Source organism: Alosa sapidissima, chromosome 12 (assembly GCF_018492685.1).
Source record: "Alosa sapidissima isolate fAloSap1 chromosome 12, fAloSap1.pri, whole genome shotgun sequence".
NCBI lineage: Eukaryota > Metazoa > Chordata > Actinopteri > Clupeiformes > Clupeidae > Alosa > Alosa sapidissima.
Genome location: NC_055968.1, coordinates 13,361,132 through 13,379,246, shown reverse-complemented (window position 1 = coordinate 13,379,246; position 18,115 = coordinate 13,361,132). Strand labels below are relative to the sequence as shown.

The following is an 18,115-nucleotide window of genomic DNA, read 5'->3' as shown; positions in this document are numbered from 1 at the left end:
ACACACACTGTTGAGAATTGTGGCCAAATAATTCAGTCTTCATTTCATCAGCCCAGATGATTTTACATCTCACAGCCTACGAATCATTCAGGTGCTTTTTAGGAAACTCCCAGCAAAAAATGGCTTCAATCTGTCCACCCTACCATAAAGGCCTGATTATTGGAGTGATGCACTGATGTTTGTCCTTCTTACTTTGAAATATCTGAAATAGTAGCTGGTATATATTCCAATTCTTCAAAATAAATTGTAACGGTTAACATTGGCCCCATTTCCATTTTGATTATGTCTAATTTGTACATCTGCCAGGGCTTATAAATAAAATTCACATAACCTGTAAACCCTTAGTCAAGTCCAATCTTAACATATTGACAAAAACAGTTATAATATATTCAAAAAAAAACTTTAATAACTAGCATCTTGTTTGTCCTCCTACTGAAGAAGAGACATAGGGCAAGGGTACTCAAGACCAACCAATCATTTATTAAAAAGAGAAAAACATATGCACAAGAAGCAAATTTACAAATGTTCTGAGGACAAAACCTAAAACAGCATGTTCAATTAAAGTAAAAACAATGTAATTGATGTAAAATGAAAAAAAAAAAGACTCCTTTAAATTGGCTTGATTTTGAAGTGAAGGCCAATTAAACTGAAAACCAGACACTTCAGGTCCTGAACCAAGTAGTAGAACACTCTGAGCCCTTCTGGATCCCTAATGACAAAAACAGGCAAAGTTAGCTCTCATTCAATAATATAGTAAGCAAAGCATAGACATTGTGTAACCAAGATATGATTACTTACTTTGACTGGTTGACATCAATCAAAGAACCAATCTTAGAGGTCGTAAACGAGATGTGCTCATCACCAATCACAATCTCGAGCTCCTTCAGAGAGAAAAGTCGAATATAGTATTAGTTATGGGGCTACATTCAATCAAAATAAAGGAACGAGGAAGTACCATGGTGTAGGCAATGCCTACTAAAAACTACAGAAACATTAACCCTACCTGTCTGCCGACTCGGTCTGGCGGAGGCCAAAGCGCATCGTCTTCTTTGGTGATTTCGCTGTCGTCTATGATTCTTTTGAGTTCCTCCATGACGCTCTTGTGAACATATGCCTTTCAGGAAAAAAAGGTGATCCAAAAATTAGGTGAATGCGAGACTGATTGTTTTGATTAGAGTATCAAACTCTGCCTAATCAAGAGTCTACAATTACATGTACCATACCTCTTTCCTGATCATGACATCATTTTTGTAGTTACTGTTGTTCGCGTACCTCAGCTTTCCTGTTCGGCAAGAGAAAGTATTTAAAGCGGGGTTTTTTTTTTTTTTTACACAAGAGTTCCGTTAAGTTAGCTGTAAGTGATGTTTGCGGCGGGGGTTGGGTTCCAAACAGCTCATGATAGAGGGCAACAAATCCACAGCAAGAAAGACCAATCTACAAGTTGCTGCCAAGATACAATGTGTGTACACATAACAATGCTACAACTAGCACGTTGTTTATTTCTACATAATTGAAAGTGGGCTCCGACTGAACCAACTGCTATGCTGCAAAACTTGCATTAGCCAACTTAGCTTTACGCATGTCCACCGGGTTGCTCATGCTACACAGTGAGTCCCACGGCAAGCAATTCACGGGTAGGATGATTATGTACTATTACTGTGCCCGTAACCAAAGCTTCAAATATATATATAAAAACAATTCAAACAACGTACTATACAAATACCATGTTTGTTTTGTCTAACTTAAAAGCTAACGTTAGCCATCTTTAACTCAAAGGCCCAAAGCATGCGAGCTAGCTAACTAGCTAATTTGCTAATGCCGTTTATACTTGGCGCTTTCACTCACCATCCGGCCGAAATTCAAATTCCAAAAATTCGTGCCCGAATTTGCCTTTATGTCCAACATAATATCGCAAGTAAAAGTCACTTGTAGACATTTTGAAAACTGCGCATCAAAAGCAGTTTCCGTCTACTTGCTAATTGTTAGGCGGCGCTTTGCTCAATGAATCGTCCGCTCTGTTCCTGTAGTGTATCACGCGTGCGCGTCCTGGCGCTTGATTTTGACGTCAAACAAGCCAGGATTTCATGATTTCAACGCACACTGCTCCCTATGGGTGTGGAGTGTTAAAAGCTGTAGAAGACCAGTCTCTGTAGCCTACATGTTGTTGATACATCGTAAATGCTTTTGTCAGAGTATTGTATGAAGAGCATGCCTGTGGTAAAAACCAGTCTTTCAGACCAGGAATGCTTATCATATGGTTAGACCACCATATTTTTTGTTAAATGCTTATATTCTAAATTCTTGCCTTTAAGCTTGTGAATAGTTTCATATTAGTATTCATATCAAGTTACAGATTAATGCACGGATGCATAGTATAAAATTTTTATTAGATTCATTGCATTTTCAGTAGCTTTTGTGGATTTGATTACACATGTTGCATTCATGTACACATTTACAAAATGATACAAGGAAGGGTGTGTACCATCCTGAGGGCAGAAAAAAAAGATTTTTGAGGAGGCACTGCTTTCGTAGTGCTATAGTGACAGAAACTTGAGAGTGAGGTCAAATACTATCTATCTTTGAATGTCTTCCATATGGTAGAACTTCTCACTGTCTACAGATGGTACCCTACAGTGGACAGACGTAGAGCTCTAAGTTGTCATAACATGATAAATTCTCTCTCTCTTAAATAGTCCAAACGAACTCCAGATCAAAGGCCCCTTTGAATTGCAATACAGAGTTAAGCTTGTAACAGCACTTTTTAGTATCATTAGCCACTGCACCACCTCCAAACAGTTTTTCTTTCAGTGTTCAATACAGTACTTGAGGCAAGGAACATTTAGCAACTTTGATGATTAAGATTTATATGGGAACAATTGAAACAGGGTTCAAGTTCAACTTTGCCCTCTAACAAGAGAAAATATACACACATAATCACAGACATTGATTGGATACATACTCACAATTATGTACATACAGAGTGTCAGCAAGCCAATAGAACATATAATAATGTAATTTTAGAAGGGCTTGACATTTATCATTGAAGAGTCATTCAAAATGCAGTAGTCATTAGCCAATGTATAAACACCTTAAATAGCAAAGCAGGCTTGTCTATGTGTATGTAAGTGTTCTGATTTGGCTGAGCTTTTTGTATTGGAAGTAGTGAGGGCCTGTGTTAATAAGGCAGACTGTATCTGGTGCCAAAGCTGGTGCTTGAATCATTGCTACACAGCCCCGGTTAGTGACCATGACTAGTGCCGTTTATGAAAAAGCCAAACTGAACTGGCTTTAAGTGTTTCAGTTTTGTTATCAGCCTTCATTTGACTCCGCACACCTTGAGCCAAACAGCAGTGTTTTTGTGTGTTTGTGCCAACATGACCCTCTGGAACAAAAGCAACATCTGCAGGGCTTCATGTTGATAATAGCAGTTTGGATGACGTAATATGATCAAATCATTTTTAAGAACAAAATTCAGAGTGGCGGCGTCATACAAATTGTCCAATTGATCTTTCTAGTGGTGTGACCCATTTCATACCAAAATGGTATACATACAGTACTTGATATTAGGTCATACAAACATATGTATCTCATACAGTTGTTTTATTTATCTGGGCACGGCTCAAATAATATAGGTAGGCAGGCACCAATGTCATTGCAAGGGAGTGAGCATGCACGATTATAAAACTCATCATTTACCATTGCTTTTAGCTTTTGGGAAACCTGGCCCTGACTTCAGGCGCCCATCTCCTTATGAACCCTTTATTCATGAGTCATGAATCAATATAATCAACTCTTTTCTGAGGAAAGTGCAGAGAAGTCAGGTGAAATGAAAACACTTAATTAACTACCCTGTTTCATAGCCATCATTTTCAACATAGGGACGTCAGTAACAACAGTGTTTGAAGTCTTTGTATTGAAAGTCACAGAGAGGCATTGACGTTTCAATAGAAAGTTCTTTTAGCACACATAACTGAGGAACAAGAAAACAAGCATCCAGTTGAGGTCCTGAGAGAGGTAAGGGAAATAAGGAGTTGGCTTCCCTGTGTCCTGCTAGACATAATAGGCAATACTGAGAGACTACTTTGGTGACTTCTATTGTCTGTTGCTTTGCTGGGAAAGTGTATTCAACTTATTTGTTTTGCCATTGTATCATGGTTCGTGTTTGGTTAAGCTAAGATCCACAGCTGTAGAAATCACGGTGGACATCCTGTGACAAATGATATTGCGCAACGTGGCCAATTTCACTAGGGACAACCTCATCTTAAACATTTAGAGCCTCAGAAGGACTGCCTTGACAGAAGCAAAAAACCATGAACATTCTTTGGAGCTTGAAAAAAGCAGACATAACAACCAAGGAGGAATTTTTCAAAGACAAAAAACACGTAACAGTGGGGTAATCTGGAACTGAAATAACACTGGCGGTCATGCAAGTAATGCCCAGCCTTTCTTCTCAAACAGGTCCCAGAGCAAACACACAGCCCAAACCACTGGACCTCAGTCTCAGGTCTTATACACTAAATGGTCTCCAATCTATCAGTCTTTCTTGCCCTTGAGTTCTCAAACACACTAGGCACTACACCTGAGAGGCTTAGACCTGGCTGTGGCCTGAGTTTTTTTTTGTTGAAATTATCATTATTGTCATTTTTTTTGGCGACCAAGTCAGACATCTCCCTTGCGGAAAACTAGGAGACGTGAACACCAAGTGTGCAGCTAGGAGCTGCAAAAGCCAGAGCAGCTATGGGAGTGCTGCAGTGGCAGGATGGAATACGCAGGAGTGGAGTCGGAGCGGAATGGGGGGGGATTTCTGCCAAAGTGGCTACATTTCCAGTCATTCCCAAACCTGATGCTTGTGTTGCTTGAGGGGGTGGAGGAAAGGGGACAGGGATGTCAGACATGGTAAGAATGACAGTTAAATACAGTACATCGAAGTACACTGAACAGCTTAAACATCCAGCCCTATTCAGACAAAGCCAGCTGAGTAAAAGTCACTGCATCTCAGATGGGTCACTGAACCTCAAGTTAGCATTTTTTTTTGCCTTTTCTTCCACACATCTGAGCCTTGTACTGTAACCAAAATAATAATAATAATAATAATAATAATAATAATTTAAAAAAAAATCAAGCCTTCCGACACTGACACAATCCACTCCTACCCACCATGCTCAATGATGAAGCATGGTGGTAGAAACAACTCTGATCAGACGTTTTTGACAATGAATGACGTTCAAGAAACGGGAAAAAAAAAAAAAAAAAAAACCAGCAACAAAAAGCAGTCCTCTAACAGCACAGCGCTCAAGGACAGAATCCAATTCACAAGGCCTAGCACAGACTGCCTCCCTCCTTTAACTCACACCTGCAAGCACAAATAAGGACTGGAAAAATAATAATAAAAACAAAAAACAGAAATAAATACAATAAGAAAATAAGGTCATATCTGACCTACTAAAAGTTCCAAACTAGGAACTCCATGTCATCATCATCCAAAAGAAAAAATGAAGGAAAAAAAATGAACGAAGGCAGTTTCGCAGCTTTTGCGATTTTTCTTCTGGATTGTGTTTTTTGTGTGTTTTTTCTTTAAATAGTGTTTGCTAACTCGTAATGTAATATGTACAGGTCTCCCATTCATCCATCCATCCTTCTCGCCCTCTTCCACCACCACTCTCGTTCTCTGCCTAGTCCTGTGTTTAAGTGAAGAGAGGCAGTGTGGTCAGTGGGGTCGGCTGCTGGACTCTGAAGGCTGGCGTTTGCGGGGTGTGATGTAGCCGTTCACACAGCCATTCAGCCTCTTGGTCAGGCCGCCGTTCACAATGTCCTGGATGTGCTGAACGATCAGGTTTATGGCAACTGGTGGAGAAAGAAATGGACACAAATACAGCACAGAAAGGTTAAGTGCTGAAGCAAAAACATGCAGCCCATTACTGGAAACCCGACATGGAGTTTTAGCCACATTTTCTACAAAACAATATTCGTTTTTGCTGGGTAAAACCAGCATTTTACGGTTTCCTTTACGACTACTCTTGGATTTCTCAGTGGACACGAGCTATGCAATTGCATGTAATTACATAAATAGGACACACACACACACGTAGATCTCCCTCAATACCTGACACTTATTTTATTTCAATACCCACACTTATTTGGTTTCAAAACCAAATTTAAAAAAAAAAAAAAAGTTTTAATTTACCATAATAAAAATATTACAATAATAATAATAATAATAACAATTGTTGAAGTTAGAGTGAGTTAGATTTAAGCCCAGCAGAAACACAGATCGCCTACGAGGTGGACGTGTCAGTCACTATCAAAATGTTCCCACAATCTGTGGCAGACCAGACGCGATAAAATAGTTTCACTGCAAAATATCTTTATCTTGGCGTCTTCCAATCTCTACAACATACCCAACACAAAACAAAACTAAATAAAATACTGACAAGTTTAAATGTGAGTACTGTTCAGACTTGTGTGCAGCTAGGCAATGCTTGGTTGCCGTGCGGAAATGCCTTAGACTCTAGAGGAAGCGACGTAGATGACTGATGACGCTCACAGTGTACATATAAAACACAAACCAGGAAATGCCATTCCTTCCTCACTCACAATCCTGAGAAGAAAGCAGGTCTACCCTGCTAGGAAATGCTAACACAAAAAAGTAGCCACTTACCACTATTGTCAGCCCCTCGAGGAATAATTACGTCAGCGTACTTCTTGGTCTGAGGAGGAAGCAAAATGTTTTTTCCCCCCTTTTAAGATAAACCTTTACATTTGCATTTAAGAGACTAAAGCAGTGTCAAATTTACCTGGATTCATACTTAAGGAACTACAGTAGGCTTTGTATAGAACATTTGTGGTTTAGCATGCCACACAGGCTTTATTTTCTCATGTAGCATCTAAAATTAGATTGCGCTAATTAAAGGATGAAACCTGGATGAAACTGAGCATTAGTAACCATGGAGATGTGTTTTTAAACAATGGCCCTTGAAGTGCTATGGTAAAGGTCACAGATCTTTGTAATACGTGCAATAAACAGCTTGTTAAAAATATAAAACAAGCTATGCTTCAATGGACCTTGTCCTTGTCCTATGATTAACTTTAGACCTACTGTATATCAACGAAATATGCATGTCCTTTAAAATAAACATGGTTAAACATGCAGCCTTTCGCAACAGAAGCTTTGAAAATACACATTCAATCAAATGGACACTGGAAGTTATGGAATAAAAATGAGTCAATATCTGACTGGATTCAGCACTGAGTCGAAGCCTATATATCCACACTACACCAGTTGAAATAAGGTTACTGTGCAGCATGGGGAAACATAGAGGTGGCACTCACCGGCAGGCAGAACTCCTCGAAGGCTGGTTTGACAAAGGTGATGTACTGCGACAGCACCTGTTCCAGATCCCTTCCTCGCTCATTAATATCGCGCAGCACTGTCAAACATACAAGCAACAAAAGTAGTAAGTAAGGGCATTACAAGTTCATAGACATGTACATGGTCTAAACGCATAACTCAATGCATTTAGGCATGTAGTTATGGTCAAGAGGTTGAAGTTCAAACCAGGCATCTCAATGGGGAAGAAAGGTGATTAAGTGACTTTATACATGGCATAGTTGTTAAGTTGTTTTGAGTTTTTGATTTTACACATCTCTAGGGTTTACAGAGAAAGGCTCAAAAAGGAGAAGATATCTAGTGAGCAGCAGTTTTGTGGGCAAAAATGCCTTGTTGATGCCAGAGGTCATAGGAGAATGGCAGACTGGTTGAGCTGGTAGGACAGTAAATCAAATAACTACTCTTTACAACCAAGGTATGCAGAGGGGTATCTCTGAACAGTCAGTTAAGAACAGGAAACTGAAGCTGCAATTGGCATGAAAAAAAAAGTTGTCTGGTCTGATGAGTCTCCATTTCTGCAGTGACATTTGGATTGTAGGGTCAGAAAGTGGTGTGTAATGGTGTGAGGGATATTTTCTTGAGCATCGTTTAAATGCTGCAGCCTACTTGAGTACTATTACTGACCATGTCAATCCCTTTATAACCGCAGTGACCCCATCTTCTGATGGCTACATCCAGCAGGATAACACACAGTCATCGAGTTTTCATGCCGAGAATAAGCGGTTTTGAATCAGTTTATTGCCCAAATTCCGTTTGTCAATATTCCGTTTAACCTGTTCACAAGCAAGTAGAATGTCATGTTTTGAGCATATTCCTGTTTACATAGCAAACAACATTATTCTGAATAAGTCAGCGACGCAGCCTACAAATAGGCATTCTGTGCGAATTGAGCATGCGCAGGCCTACAACACTCTTCCTTCTGGGAGCATATTCCGCTTAATGTGTTTTCATGACCCGATATTCTGTTTAAAACAGGCATATCCTAGGGTGTGCAAACGGTTTATTAGTAAACCAAATATGGCCTTTTTCGGTTTATCGCAATCAGAATAAGGTGCGCAAGACACATATTCCGTTTATTGGTTTCATGAAAACGTGATGAATGACACAAAGCTCAAATCATCTCATGTTTTTTGAAAGTGACAATGAGTTCACTTCCAGTCACAGGATCTCAATCCAATAGAGCACCTTCGGGATGTGTTGTAAAGGGAGATTCGGATCATGTGTGCAACCAGCAAATGTTTGCAGCAACTATGTGATGCCATCATGTCAATATGGACCAAAATCTCTGAAGAATGTTTCCAGCACATTGTTGAATCCATGCCAAGAATTAAAGGGGAACTACATAGGTGCCAACTCTCACGCATTGGCCATGAGACACGCGCATTTGATTAGTTTCACACACTCACACGCCACACCCCCGATTTCTCACGCTGAAGTGTCAACCCGGTCGGTCAGATGCCTGAAAAATGAGTTTAGCCTATCTATAGATCTACCTGTTGAGCCACGGTTATGCTTTCAGAGACGGTAAGAGGGTTCAAGAGCACCCCCTGTCTGTGGAATTTTCTAAATTTTCTCTAATTTGCGATGCTACTTCAGAAGCCGTCCCAGGTAGCCTGGCAGGCCATCCTATATCATTGAAATGTATAGTCTGGAATCGAACCATTCACCTCGCTTAATCCAAGGGGCGGGCAGAGAATTGTCTTTCAAACTGCCTAGGCATGCAATAGGCCAGCGCTACGACCAATCAGAACAAAGAGCAGGATGACGTGGCCAGAGCGATGAAAACAGTGAACGGGGAAGTAAACTTTTACCGTATCCGGTCGGCAAAACGGCAAATACATCATTCTTCGAAAGGAATGACTTAAGTGCATTGTGCAACTTCCAAAGAAAAGCACAAGTCCAACTCCTCCAAAGTTGACGCCAACGCAGATTCAAACAACCGCTCTTCGTTCGCCATAGCCACCTTCCTTGTTGCTACCATCGCAGGACTGTCGTCTTTCTGTTAAGCCCGCCTTAAGACTCTCTAACAAAATAGAGCGCTGTGATTGGATGACGTCCACGCCGTCAGCCAATAGAAATCCCTATGGTTTGATACTAGACGTACAGGCTGAGCAAATTAATTTGCCGCCGCTAGGGTGCGTCTAGATTGCTAGGCTACGTCACAGGCGCATTCCCCCCACATTTCCCCGGCTTCAGGTATGCTTTGAGTATTATTGAGTATTTTTCTCGCTGAAGTGTCAACCTGGTAGGTCAAATACCTGGCAGATGAGGTTCAACTAAACTAAACCTATACATATGATATCACACAATAGGTGAACGTGCGGAATCTAAGCTTTTCAATGATATTAGCGCCAAGTTGCTGTGATAATTTTCTCGTGAACCATTTAACATTGAACCGACGTGCAATTTAGACTAATCATATTTGCATTTTGCACACCGTGCACACCCATTACTCTCGGTTTAAATATTTCACTAACCCTTCACACAACACGTGGCAAACCCAATTTCACAATAAACAGCAAACCGTACCGAATACGAGGATATAAAGCATGCCTCTGTGCAATAAGTGGTTCCTGAGTAATCCGGTTTTGAAATTGCAACACATTTATACATAGCCTCATTGGGGCGAAATTATAATGTATTCTAATGTAAACTATGTCTCAGTAGGCCTACATACATTTTTGTAAATTGCTCAGCCATAGATTATCCCACCATTATGGTTCTTATATTGTCAGGTTCCAGCCAATTCTATTACAGATAAATGAATATATTTATATTGGCATGCTTCCTAGCGACATTAATGCAAAAATATGAAGAAAATCAAATAACGAGACACAAATATTGATATTAAGCCTGACATAAGCCATATGCAAACAAACATTCACATCATGCAGATATGGGTACATCCTGAAAAAGGAATAGTATGTAGGCTATGGCCATTACAATGACCAATATATTATCTTAAATAAACTAGCTGAATAACACAGGTGACCACTTCTGCATAATTTCATGGAGTGCTGAAATGTACACACATTTTTGAACATTTCTGAACTGTGAAATGTAGCATATGTTTTTGTGGTTGTGAACTTATTGCAATATCACCATAACTATTCCACCTGTGTGTGCATGGTTATAATTCTGAAGTGCAAAATAGCTTAGGCTACAGCACAAATCTTTCCATAAAAATAAGCAAGTCTGACCTCTGAATTTATTTTGAAAGTGCACCTGATTGATGCATTTAAAAGTTAAAATATACAAACATTTCTTAAATTCTTACAAAACACCCAGCCACTTTTTAAAACAGTTACACACACACACAGTGTCAAGCGCCAAATCCCCCGCAGTGTTGAAGAGATCAGCCATCCCCCTTACTTTTGATAAGGTAAAAAGCCTTATAGGTACACCAAATAAATAATAACCTATAGGTTTACGCTAGGCTATGTAAAACTCCCCATTAACAGCATCACGTCACTAACCACAGCTAAGACTGCACAATCTCTATTCACTCTGGTGGATATCTGAAGCCAGTTTGTCTACTTAGATACTGTAAATCCTCAAATTATGGCCGGGGTCTTAAGACAAAGTACAGGCCTTTAGGGGCAGGTTTGTATTCGAGACAGCCCTTTATTTCTTATGCGAGTTTTATTTTGAGACATGCGTTTCTTGGAGTGGCATACTGGTAGGCCTTCAAAAGCATGACATTTTCGGTTTAGTTTGATATTTAATTTACTTTTTGGGGTATAAAGTACTATGAGAATTATAGTAATAATTCATATTAGTGAGTCCTTATTTAACTGTTGAGGCAAACTAATGTCTCATTGATCTATTCAAAATAATTCCAGGGTTTTATCTGGGGCCAGTTATGATAATGGACTGATTGTTTTGGAAGATAGTTGCAGTTCTCCTGTCTCTTCGAGGTGGTTCTTTGATCAACAATGACTTGGCCATCAATGTTTCAGAGTCTAACTGGCTGAAACTAACTCAAATTAGTAGAAATTGGATTGTTTGATACTTTGTCCGTTTGTCCAGTGTAAGGCAAGGCAGTCAACACTTTCAAGCATGCAAATACCACCACTGCATGAAATGACAAGTTGATTTCAGAATTATTGTTGGTGATTTAAAGGCTCTCTCACCCCGGCGTGATAATCTAGTGTCAGCATCGGTGTCCACAAACAGCTTCATCTGAAAGAGGTCCCTGATCTCCTGGGAGTAGAACATTAGGATGCCCTCAAACAACACAACATCTGCTGGGTAAACTGTAACGGTCTCCTCCTTCCTGTAAAGCAATGACAAATGCAGTCTGGTGTGTTTCGAAGTATATGTAGCATGTGTCAAATGTGTGATTTGTTTTTAGAAACACACCAGAAACGTTTCTGAGGAGAAAGTGATCGATTGCTGCTGCATGTCTGCAAACGCAACAGGAAAAATGGTGACCATGCCTCACCTGGAATGAGTAACAAAGTCATACACTGGAATATGGACGGTTTTGCCTTCCACAATGTCCCACATGGTCTTCATTATGAGCTCATTGTCAAAGGCATCTAAGTGGAAATAACAAGAGAGGTGATGGAGAGCAGCAGCCAAGAGAAGTTGTGAGGATTAGCTGACAAAACTATATCTGAGGCAAAGATGTTGACAGACAAGACAACTGTGCATGTGTCTGTGTGTTTGTGTAGACAGCTGTGTCAGACCTAGCACCCAAACCCCTTCAGCTGCCAATACACACAGACTGTACACCTGCCACAGACTAGACCAGCTGGACAAGGGGTTCTAGATAGCTGTCAAAATGCATGCAACGAAAAAGAGCAACATCTTTGACTGCAGCAGAGCCAAGAGAAAGAACCAGGATCTGAGTGTATGAGATCATAATGCTATTATAACACTGCACTATGGTAGACTATAAAGTTATAAAAGCAGTACTAACAGTAACCTAACACCTGAAAAATTCCCTCTATTGAGGATTCCAAGCTACGTAACTTTTCCCATAAAATTGTTGTTTGATAGGCTTTCTATTCATTGTATTGACATTATTTCAGTTGTCAAAAGTAGTGGTCACAGAATCGTTTAACACAGCAATTGCCTTACTTTACCTACAGCTTAATTCGGTTTGACACCTGACTGCACTATATGGCATATATTTAATTGAAATCGGTAGAAAAATAGACTTAAAAAAACAAGTTTGTTGACAGAACGAGAGTTTATTTGACTGCCAAAATAACATTTTTTCACATTGATCTCTATATTTCATCTTTAAAATCATGCCTCCAGGATGTAGCACTGTAGCTGCCTGGCTGCTCTTGTTGTTGGCTGCAGCAACTCTAGCTAGGTAGCACTGATTTTATTCGTTTTATTTCGTACCAACAGTACTCGGTGACCGAGAAACATGTCTATGTGAAAAATCACCGGAATTCTCCTTCAACTCAATTAGCAAATTATACCTGTCAAAGTAACACCATGAAGACAATGAATGTAGTGGCTGTGGACACTTCAAGGCTGGCATTTTCATAATAATCATTGCTATTGAATGTGAAAAACGATGCGTTTTTGCATAGCCACCCACACAACCACAATGCACACAATTCTCTGTTAGAGACACAAATGGATAAACAGACCAACAGATATGACAGGGCCAGACAAGGCAGGGGATTTGGGGGTGAACCTCCTCTCGGCCTACCTGGATGGTCAAAGTTGAACTGGCCCTTGAGGGCTTTGGCCTTCTGCTCGGGGGTGAGGACCTTGTAGAAGCTATCCTGGCTGAAGATGGCCACCTGCCTTTGGTGGTGGTCGATCTTATTTTGCCCCAACAACTCCATGATCTTCCCACAGACGGACGACTAGAAGGAGTCAAAGACACATGCACAAGAGTATATTTAAAATCCAAAACTCAAGAATGATGGTTGCACGACAAAAATCGTGCTTGTCTACAGGACTTCAATTAGGGTTGTTCTTTCTTTGAAAAAAGGTCTATGTTGGTTTGGAAAACAAACCTACAAGTCAAAACACTAGACTACATCTTTGGTACATTTAGTCTTTTTTCTGTGTTGTTTTCCCTTGGCAAAGAGTTTAAAAGACTGGCAAACCAAATCTGACTTCATTGCACCATTGTACTTTGAGCCACCCCCACACTCCCACAGCTCCTGACTGCATCACTGAAAGTCTGTCTTGCCCCTCATCCACTCTCAAGCACAGGCCCATTGCCTTCTCTCCTAATCTGCAGTCCTGCTGAAGCAGCGTCTGCTCTGCAGGCTACACAAGGCTAGAGAGAGTTCCTTAAAGGAGCTGATCGAGCCTTGTGAGGTGTAGCCTAACATACATAACATGTTAGATGTTATGTATGTGGATCTGTACCACTTCATAGGAAACAGAAAGGCACCTTAACATTCACATTCACTTTCTGGTGCATAACCTACACACTGTCCTTAAACACTGGCCATCACTGTCTGCATCGTGCCACCGGACACCCTCGCCTCACAACAGAAACTGACTCATCAGCTTTAGAGCAACTGTCTGGAGTCTGTCAAGAACAAGGTTTACGCTCTACTGCAGTGCCCAGTGCCCCCTCATATAGCCACAGACGGGGGGACTCACATCAATGAATGACACAGGCCTCTCAGCAGATGCAAAATGGTGGTCACTGTACTGCTAATTGCATATGAAATGTCTTCCTTTCCATTGTCTTCAGCAGAGGGAAAACCCCTAACTGGTAACCATTTAGTAAGTTTAGTTGTGTCATCTAACCTGTGGTAGTGAAAAAAACAATAACTTTTAGGCCTCTACTACCATACAATACCCACTCAACACAAATCTCACTTGTTTGTAGCATACTTCACCAGTGTCTTATATAAACCCTCCATACATACTATGTACTGTGTGGCTGTTTAATGCCTGTGGCACCCTGGCACATGACTGATACAGACAGTCAATGGTGAAGCACTATTCTTAGAAACCCATCACCTAAACACCACAGAAATTGCACCGGTAGTGTTACTGTTATACATTACTGCCTAATGTTACAGTGACCACACTCATAATGTCAATTTATTCTCATTATAGTGAAATAAACTTTAGAACAGTACAAAAGGGTATGACAAGAGACTGGATATCATGCTTGTGACATGACACTGGAAGAGCTTAATCCAAGGGAAACATCTACTGAATAACAATCGAAGACCACTTCAAGAAAAACTTGAAGGCCAAGTCTGATCTGTTCCACATTTTTCACAGACACAACAGGCCTCATCCAGACTGTGAATTGTACTTTGCACTCCATCTACATGTTCCTTAAATCCATTCTCAGAGCATTCCCTTCAAAGCCTCCTCCAAGCCAGCTGCTTCACTAGTTGCCAGTGACTACGACAATCCTTTTAACAATTAACCCAGACGCGTGTTCAAGCTGTCCCTGGATTTCTCCAAGACAACTCCACTCACAGATGACAAATTCTCTGCTTCAACCACACTGCGGTAATGATACTTACTCACTGAGCATTTCACTAAATAAAATAACCACTTTACAGTGGTTTCCCTCAGTTGTTAAGCAAATGACGAGGGCCAACAGAACATGGGTGGAGAAATGACTGCTATGTTTCTAGTCTTTTCTGTAAAAGCCAAATGTGTTAGCACAGGCTATAAGCATCGCTGTGCTGGACAGAGGGCCCTAAACTAACCTTGCATGGACAGACAAAAAAGTCAGTCCCTTGCCAGTGCTGACTAAACATTCTTCTGCCTCAGTCCAACGTTCTTTTGTGTTCCCCCCAAAAAGCGAAACTGCAGTTCAGAGATTTTACATCAGCGCTGCTTCATTTAGAGCTCTGGGCATCGATTTTATTTTAGTAACATTAATAAGGTTCTTCAAAGTACTGTAATGGGTTACATGTCCTCTTAAAAGGAGCCTTGGGAAACCAGGCTATTGCACTTGCTGGCAAGGAGACACTGCCAACCATTTCACACCTGGTGTTGAGGCAACACAATGAAAACTTTCCTAAAATAAAGAAAATATCAAGGACTCTTTAGGAAACACATGGAACATATTTACCAGAATGATAACTGTTGTGAACCTTCTATCTACAGGGCCGTGCATTACCTTGACAAAAGCATTCAAAGTATACAGTCTGGGAGGAAAACATCACAACATTAAGACTAAACTTCTTTCTGAGAAGAAATACAAAGGGTGAGCACCTGTTTTTGGGCAGGTCATGTGATATATCCTACCCACAGGATTAACAGTGACACATGAGCTTTTGCAGATGTTGAAAATACTCTTTACTTACAGGAATCCTATACTTGTGAAGTAATCTGTTGATATGGATGAACTACTCAAACACTTAGGAAACATAATTATCCCAGCCATTTTATCTCAGATTTGTGTGTTCAACGTACTAATGACCCATGACATCGGCACCTGAAAAATGTATTGTTGTAGACAAAGGACCCCTTGGAGTCAATGAGGGGGCTAGCGAGGATAAGACTTTAAAATGTAAGACTATCAGGTCCATCCATACACACCCATGGGATGATCTGGAAATGAAATTGTATCTTTTTCCCCCTTTTATTGTAATGCTTAAAGTCAACCGACATGATATTAAACTCCAATTACTTCACTTTTTGAGAGAAAGGGGGTTTACAAAGGCAGCAGTCGCCTGGATTAGTGTTGATGTGGGGAAATAGTGAGCTCAATTATTCATATTATAAGTTTATGTTATTGTTTGTTATTATGGGGGGGTCAAGGAACAAAAGAATTGTTAAAGGAAAGTAGTATAGCTTACCCTCTCTGATTCATTCTTTAATATTATTATTGTTATTATTATAATTGTATTTATTTATTTGCATTTACTGACCACATCTAAACGTAAAAATATTGTAATAACAAACAGTTGTCAAAGCTCAACAGCTTATGCCAGAGGGTTAAAAAATAGAAAACTCGAGCACTAGGCTACGCCACACAGACCATACAAAGCCTTACGTCATGAGGTAAGAAATGACACACTTGTGCCGCCCGCTTGTGCTGCTGACCCCATTCTAGAGTGGAGGCGTTATGGCGACTTGAAATCAGCATCCGAGTTGACATAACATTTTGTAGATTGTGTCCCAGGTACAAGAGAATGAAAACTAATAAAACGTTGTCCATTTCAAAGACAACGTACCGGACTAATCTGACCGAGAACAAAAAAAATAAATAAAAAAATAAAATAAAAAAAACACAAACACTAATGTTCTTTGTGTATGGCTTCGAAAATCCCATAACCACGCATGTAGCTCTAACTTGTAAGCCTTAGCCTTGCTAGCTAACTTACATTGCGATTTCCGTTAGATATCCCTAACGTTAACATTGCCACTTCAAAAGGGAGATCTCCCATCACCGGCATCATTATTAACCATTGACAATAACATCAGTGATGCTTAAATAACTAGCGAACATGTTACATGGACCTTGGTTTTCATAAATATTTAGCTGTGGTTCATCTAACGACAAATTGTGGACGTGGAGTCTACAGGAATCTGATTGACAAACAATGTGGCTAGCTGCGCACATTAGCTCTTCTAACAAAAGATGTATGACTACACTGACATTGTTTGATCCAAGCAGTAACTACACATTCCATCAATGTTGGCAGGACTATGGTCCATAAAGTGTTACCATAATTATGAGATCGTTTGATTAACTTGGATAAAATGACTGGTCGAAACCATTATTAATTTGCTTTTTAGATGTGGTTACGTGGAATAGTAGACTCGTTGCGTTAGCAAGCCGCGTGTTGATATTCTAGTCTAGAATAGAATAGTCTTGACATGTATTTTAGTAGGCCTAATGTTACTGGGAAATAATGCATGGATTGATTACAAAGACGACATAGGTTGGATGATATTGAGATTCTCAAATAGGGCGTTAAAACCGTAAGATATTTTATGTTAAGATGTGTGGTATTATATGAGCCTATCTAAAACCTCGGATTGGTTACCTAAATAGACAGCAAAAAGCATGGAAGTCAACATAATTACACTTTTCATAGTGTCGAGTGTTTCACGTTGATTTGGTATGACATGAACCACGCGGTCTGAGCATTCTCATCTTTCGGCTATCGCCGCGTTCAAAGAGCCCATACAAGGCTGCTGACAATCAGTTGCATCTCGGATAAAACATGATCATTCAAAGAGGTTAAGAATGTGAATGCCAACCTTGCCGCTGGCAGTTCCCCCAGCCACCCCGATGAGGAAAGGCTGCCGGGTTACATGCTCTTTTTCGGCTTGATTGTCCAGCCGGGTTTCGCTGTCGCCTGCCATGCTTGCTGTCAACGCATACATACAGTCACTCAGGTTTTGGTTTGGTTCAGCTGGTGCGCTCCTCCTACATTCTACCCCCACCCTGTGAGCCAGCTTTTTCATTCTGAAATATAGCCCAGTCCTCAGCTGCTGTAGATCTAGGTAGGTGTGTATTGAAATGAAATAGAAATTCAGATTAAGACACTTACTTTAAGGGTAAGTGTTAACTGAGATTATACCATTGCAACTCTGGTAATTGCAATAATAAATTGGATGATTATCGCATTAGCCTGATGGTAGGCTATTTTCATCTGATGTTCATTGTGATCTCTAACAATACGCTAGTTTAGTACAGAGTGTTTGAGCATGCTGTTGATTTATCAGACTGAAGCACAGACGTTTCATATACATATTTCACAAAATGCCAAAAATAGCCTGACACACTTTAAAGATTCTGTGTGCTTATTGATA

The 18,115-nt window shown here is 40.2% G+C and overlaps 2 protein-coding genes across 2 annotated transcripts; both read right to left on the bottom strand.

The window, feature by feature from the left end:
• Nucleotides 1–460: 460 nt before the first annotated feature.
• magoh (mago homolog, exon junction complex subunit) lies at nucleotides 461–2,038 on the bottom strand. Its single transcript, XM_042057107.1, has 5 exons — nucleotides 1,846–2,038; nucleotides 1,224–1,282; nucleotides 1,004–1,114; nucleotides 799–881; nucleotides 461–709 (listed from the first exon to the last, which is right to left on the bottom strand). The coding sequence occupies exons 1-5, from the start codon at nucleotides 1,934–1,936 to the stop codon at nucleotides 610–612; spliced, it is 444 nt and encodes a 147-aa protein (XP_041913041.1). The 5' UTR covers nucleotides 1,937–2,038; the 3' UTR covers nucleotides 461–609.
• A 330-nt stretch (nucleotides 2,039–2,368) lies between these two features.
• Nucleotides 2,369–17,747, bottom strand: uck2a (uridine-cytidine kinase 2a). The gene is made up of 7 exons (XM_042111895.1): nucleotides 17,561–17,747; nucleotides 13,062–13,221; nucleotides 11,832–11,928; nucleotides 11,521–11,663; nucleotides 7,330–7,427; nucleotides 6,659–6,707; nucleotides 2,369–5,844 (listed from the first exon to the last, which is right to left on the bottom strand). Exons 1-7 carry the CDS (start codon nucleotides 17,684–17,686, stop codon nucleotides 5,708–5,710), a joined length of 810 nt encoding a protein of 269 aa, XP_041967829.1. The 5' UTR covers nucleotides 17,687–17,747; the 3' UTR covers nucleotides 2,369–5,707.
• Nucleotides 17,748–18,115: the final 368 nt, after the last annotated feature.

Coding starts and splice junctions, on each gene's coding strand:
- magoh (XM_042057107.1), bottom strand. CDS start 1,936: ATGTCTACAAGTGACTTTTACTTGCGATATTATGTTGGACATAAAGGC. Junction 882..1,003: donor CAGACCGAGTCGGCAGACAG/GTAGGGTTAATG, acceptor TTCTCTCTGAAG/GAGCTCGAGATTGTGATTGG. Junction 710..798: donor ATTGATGTCAACCAGTCAAA/GTAAGTAATCAT, acceptor TTTTGTCATTAG/GGATCCAGAAGGGCTCAGAG.
- uck2a (XM_042111895.1), bottom strand. CDS start 17,686: ATGTATGCGTTGACAGCAAGCATGGCAGGCGACAGCGAAACCCGGCTG. Junction 11,664..11,831: donor GACTTTGTTACTCATTCCAG/GTGAGGCATGGT, acceptor ATTGCTTTACAG/GAAGGAGGAGACCGTTACAG. Junction 7,428..11,520: donor CACTAGATTATCACGCCGGG/GTGAGAGAGCCT, acceptor TATGTTTGACAG/TGCTGCGCGATATTAATGAG.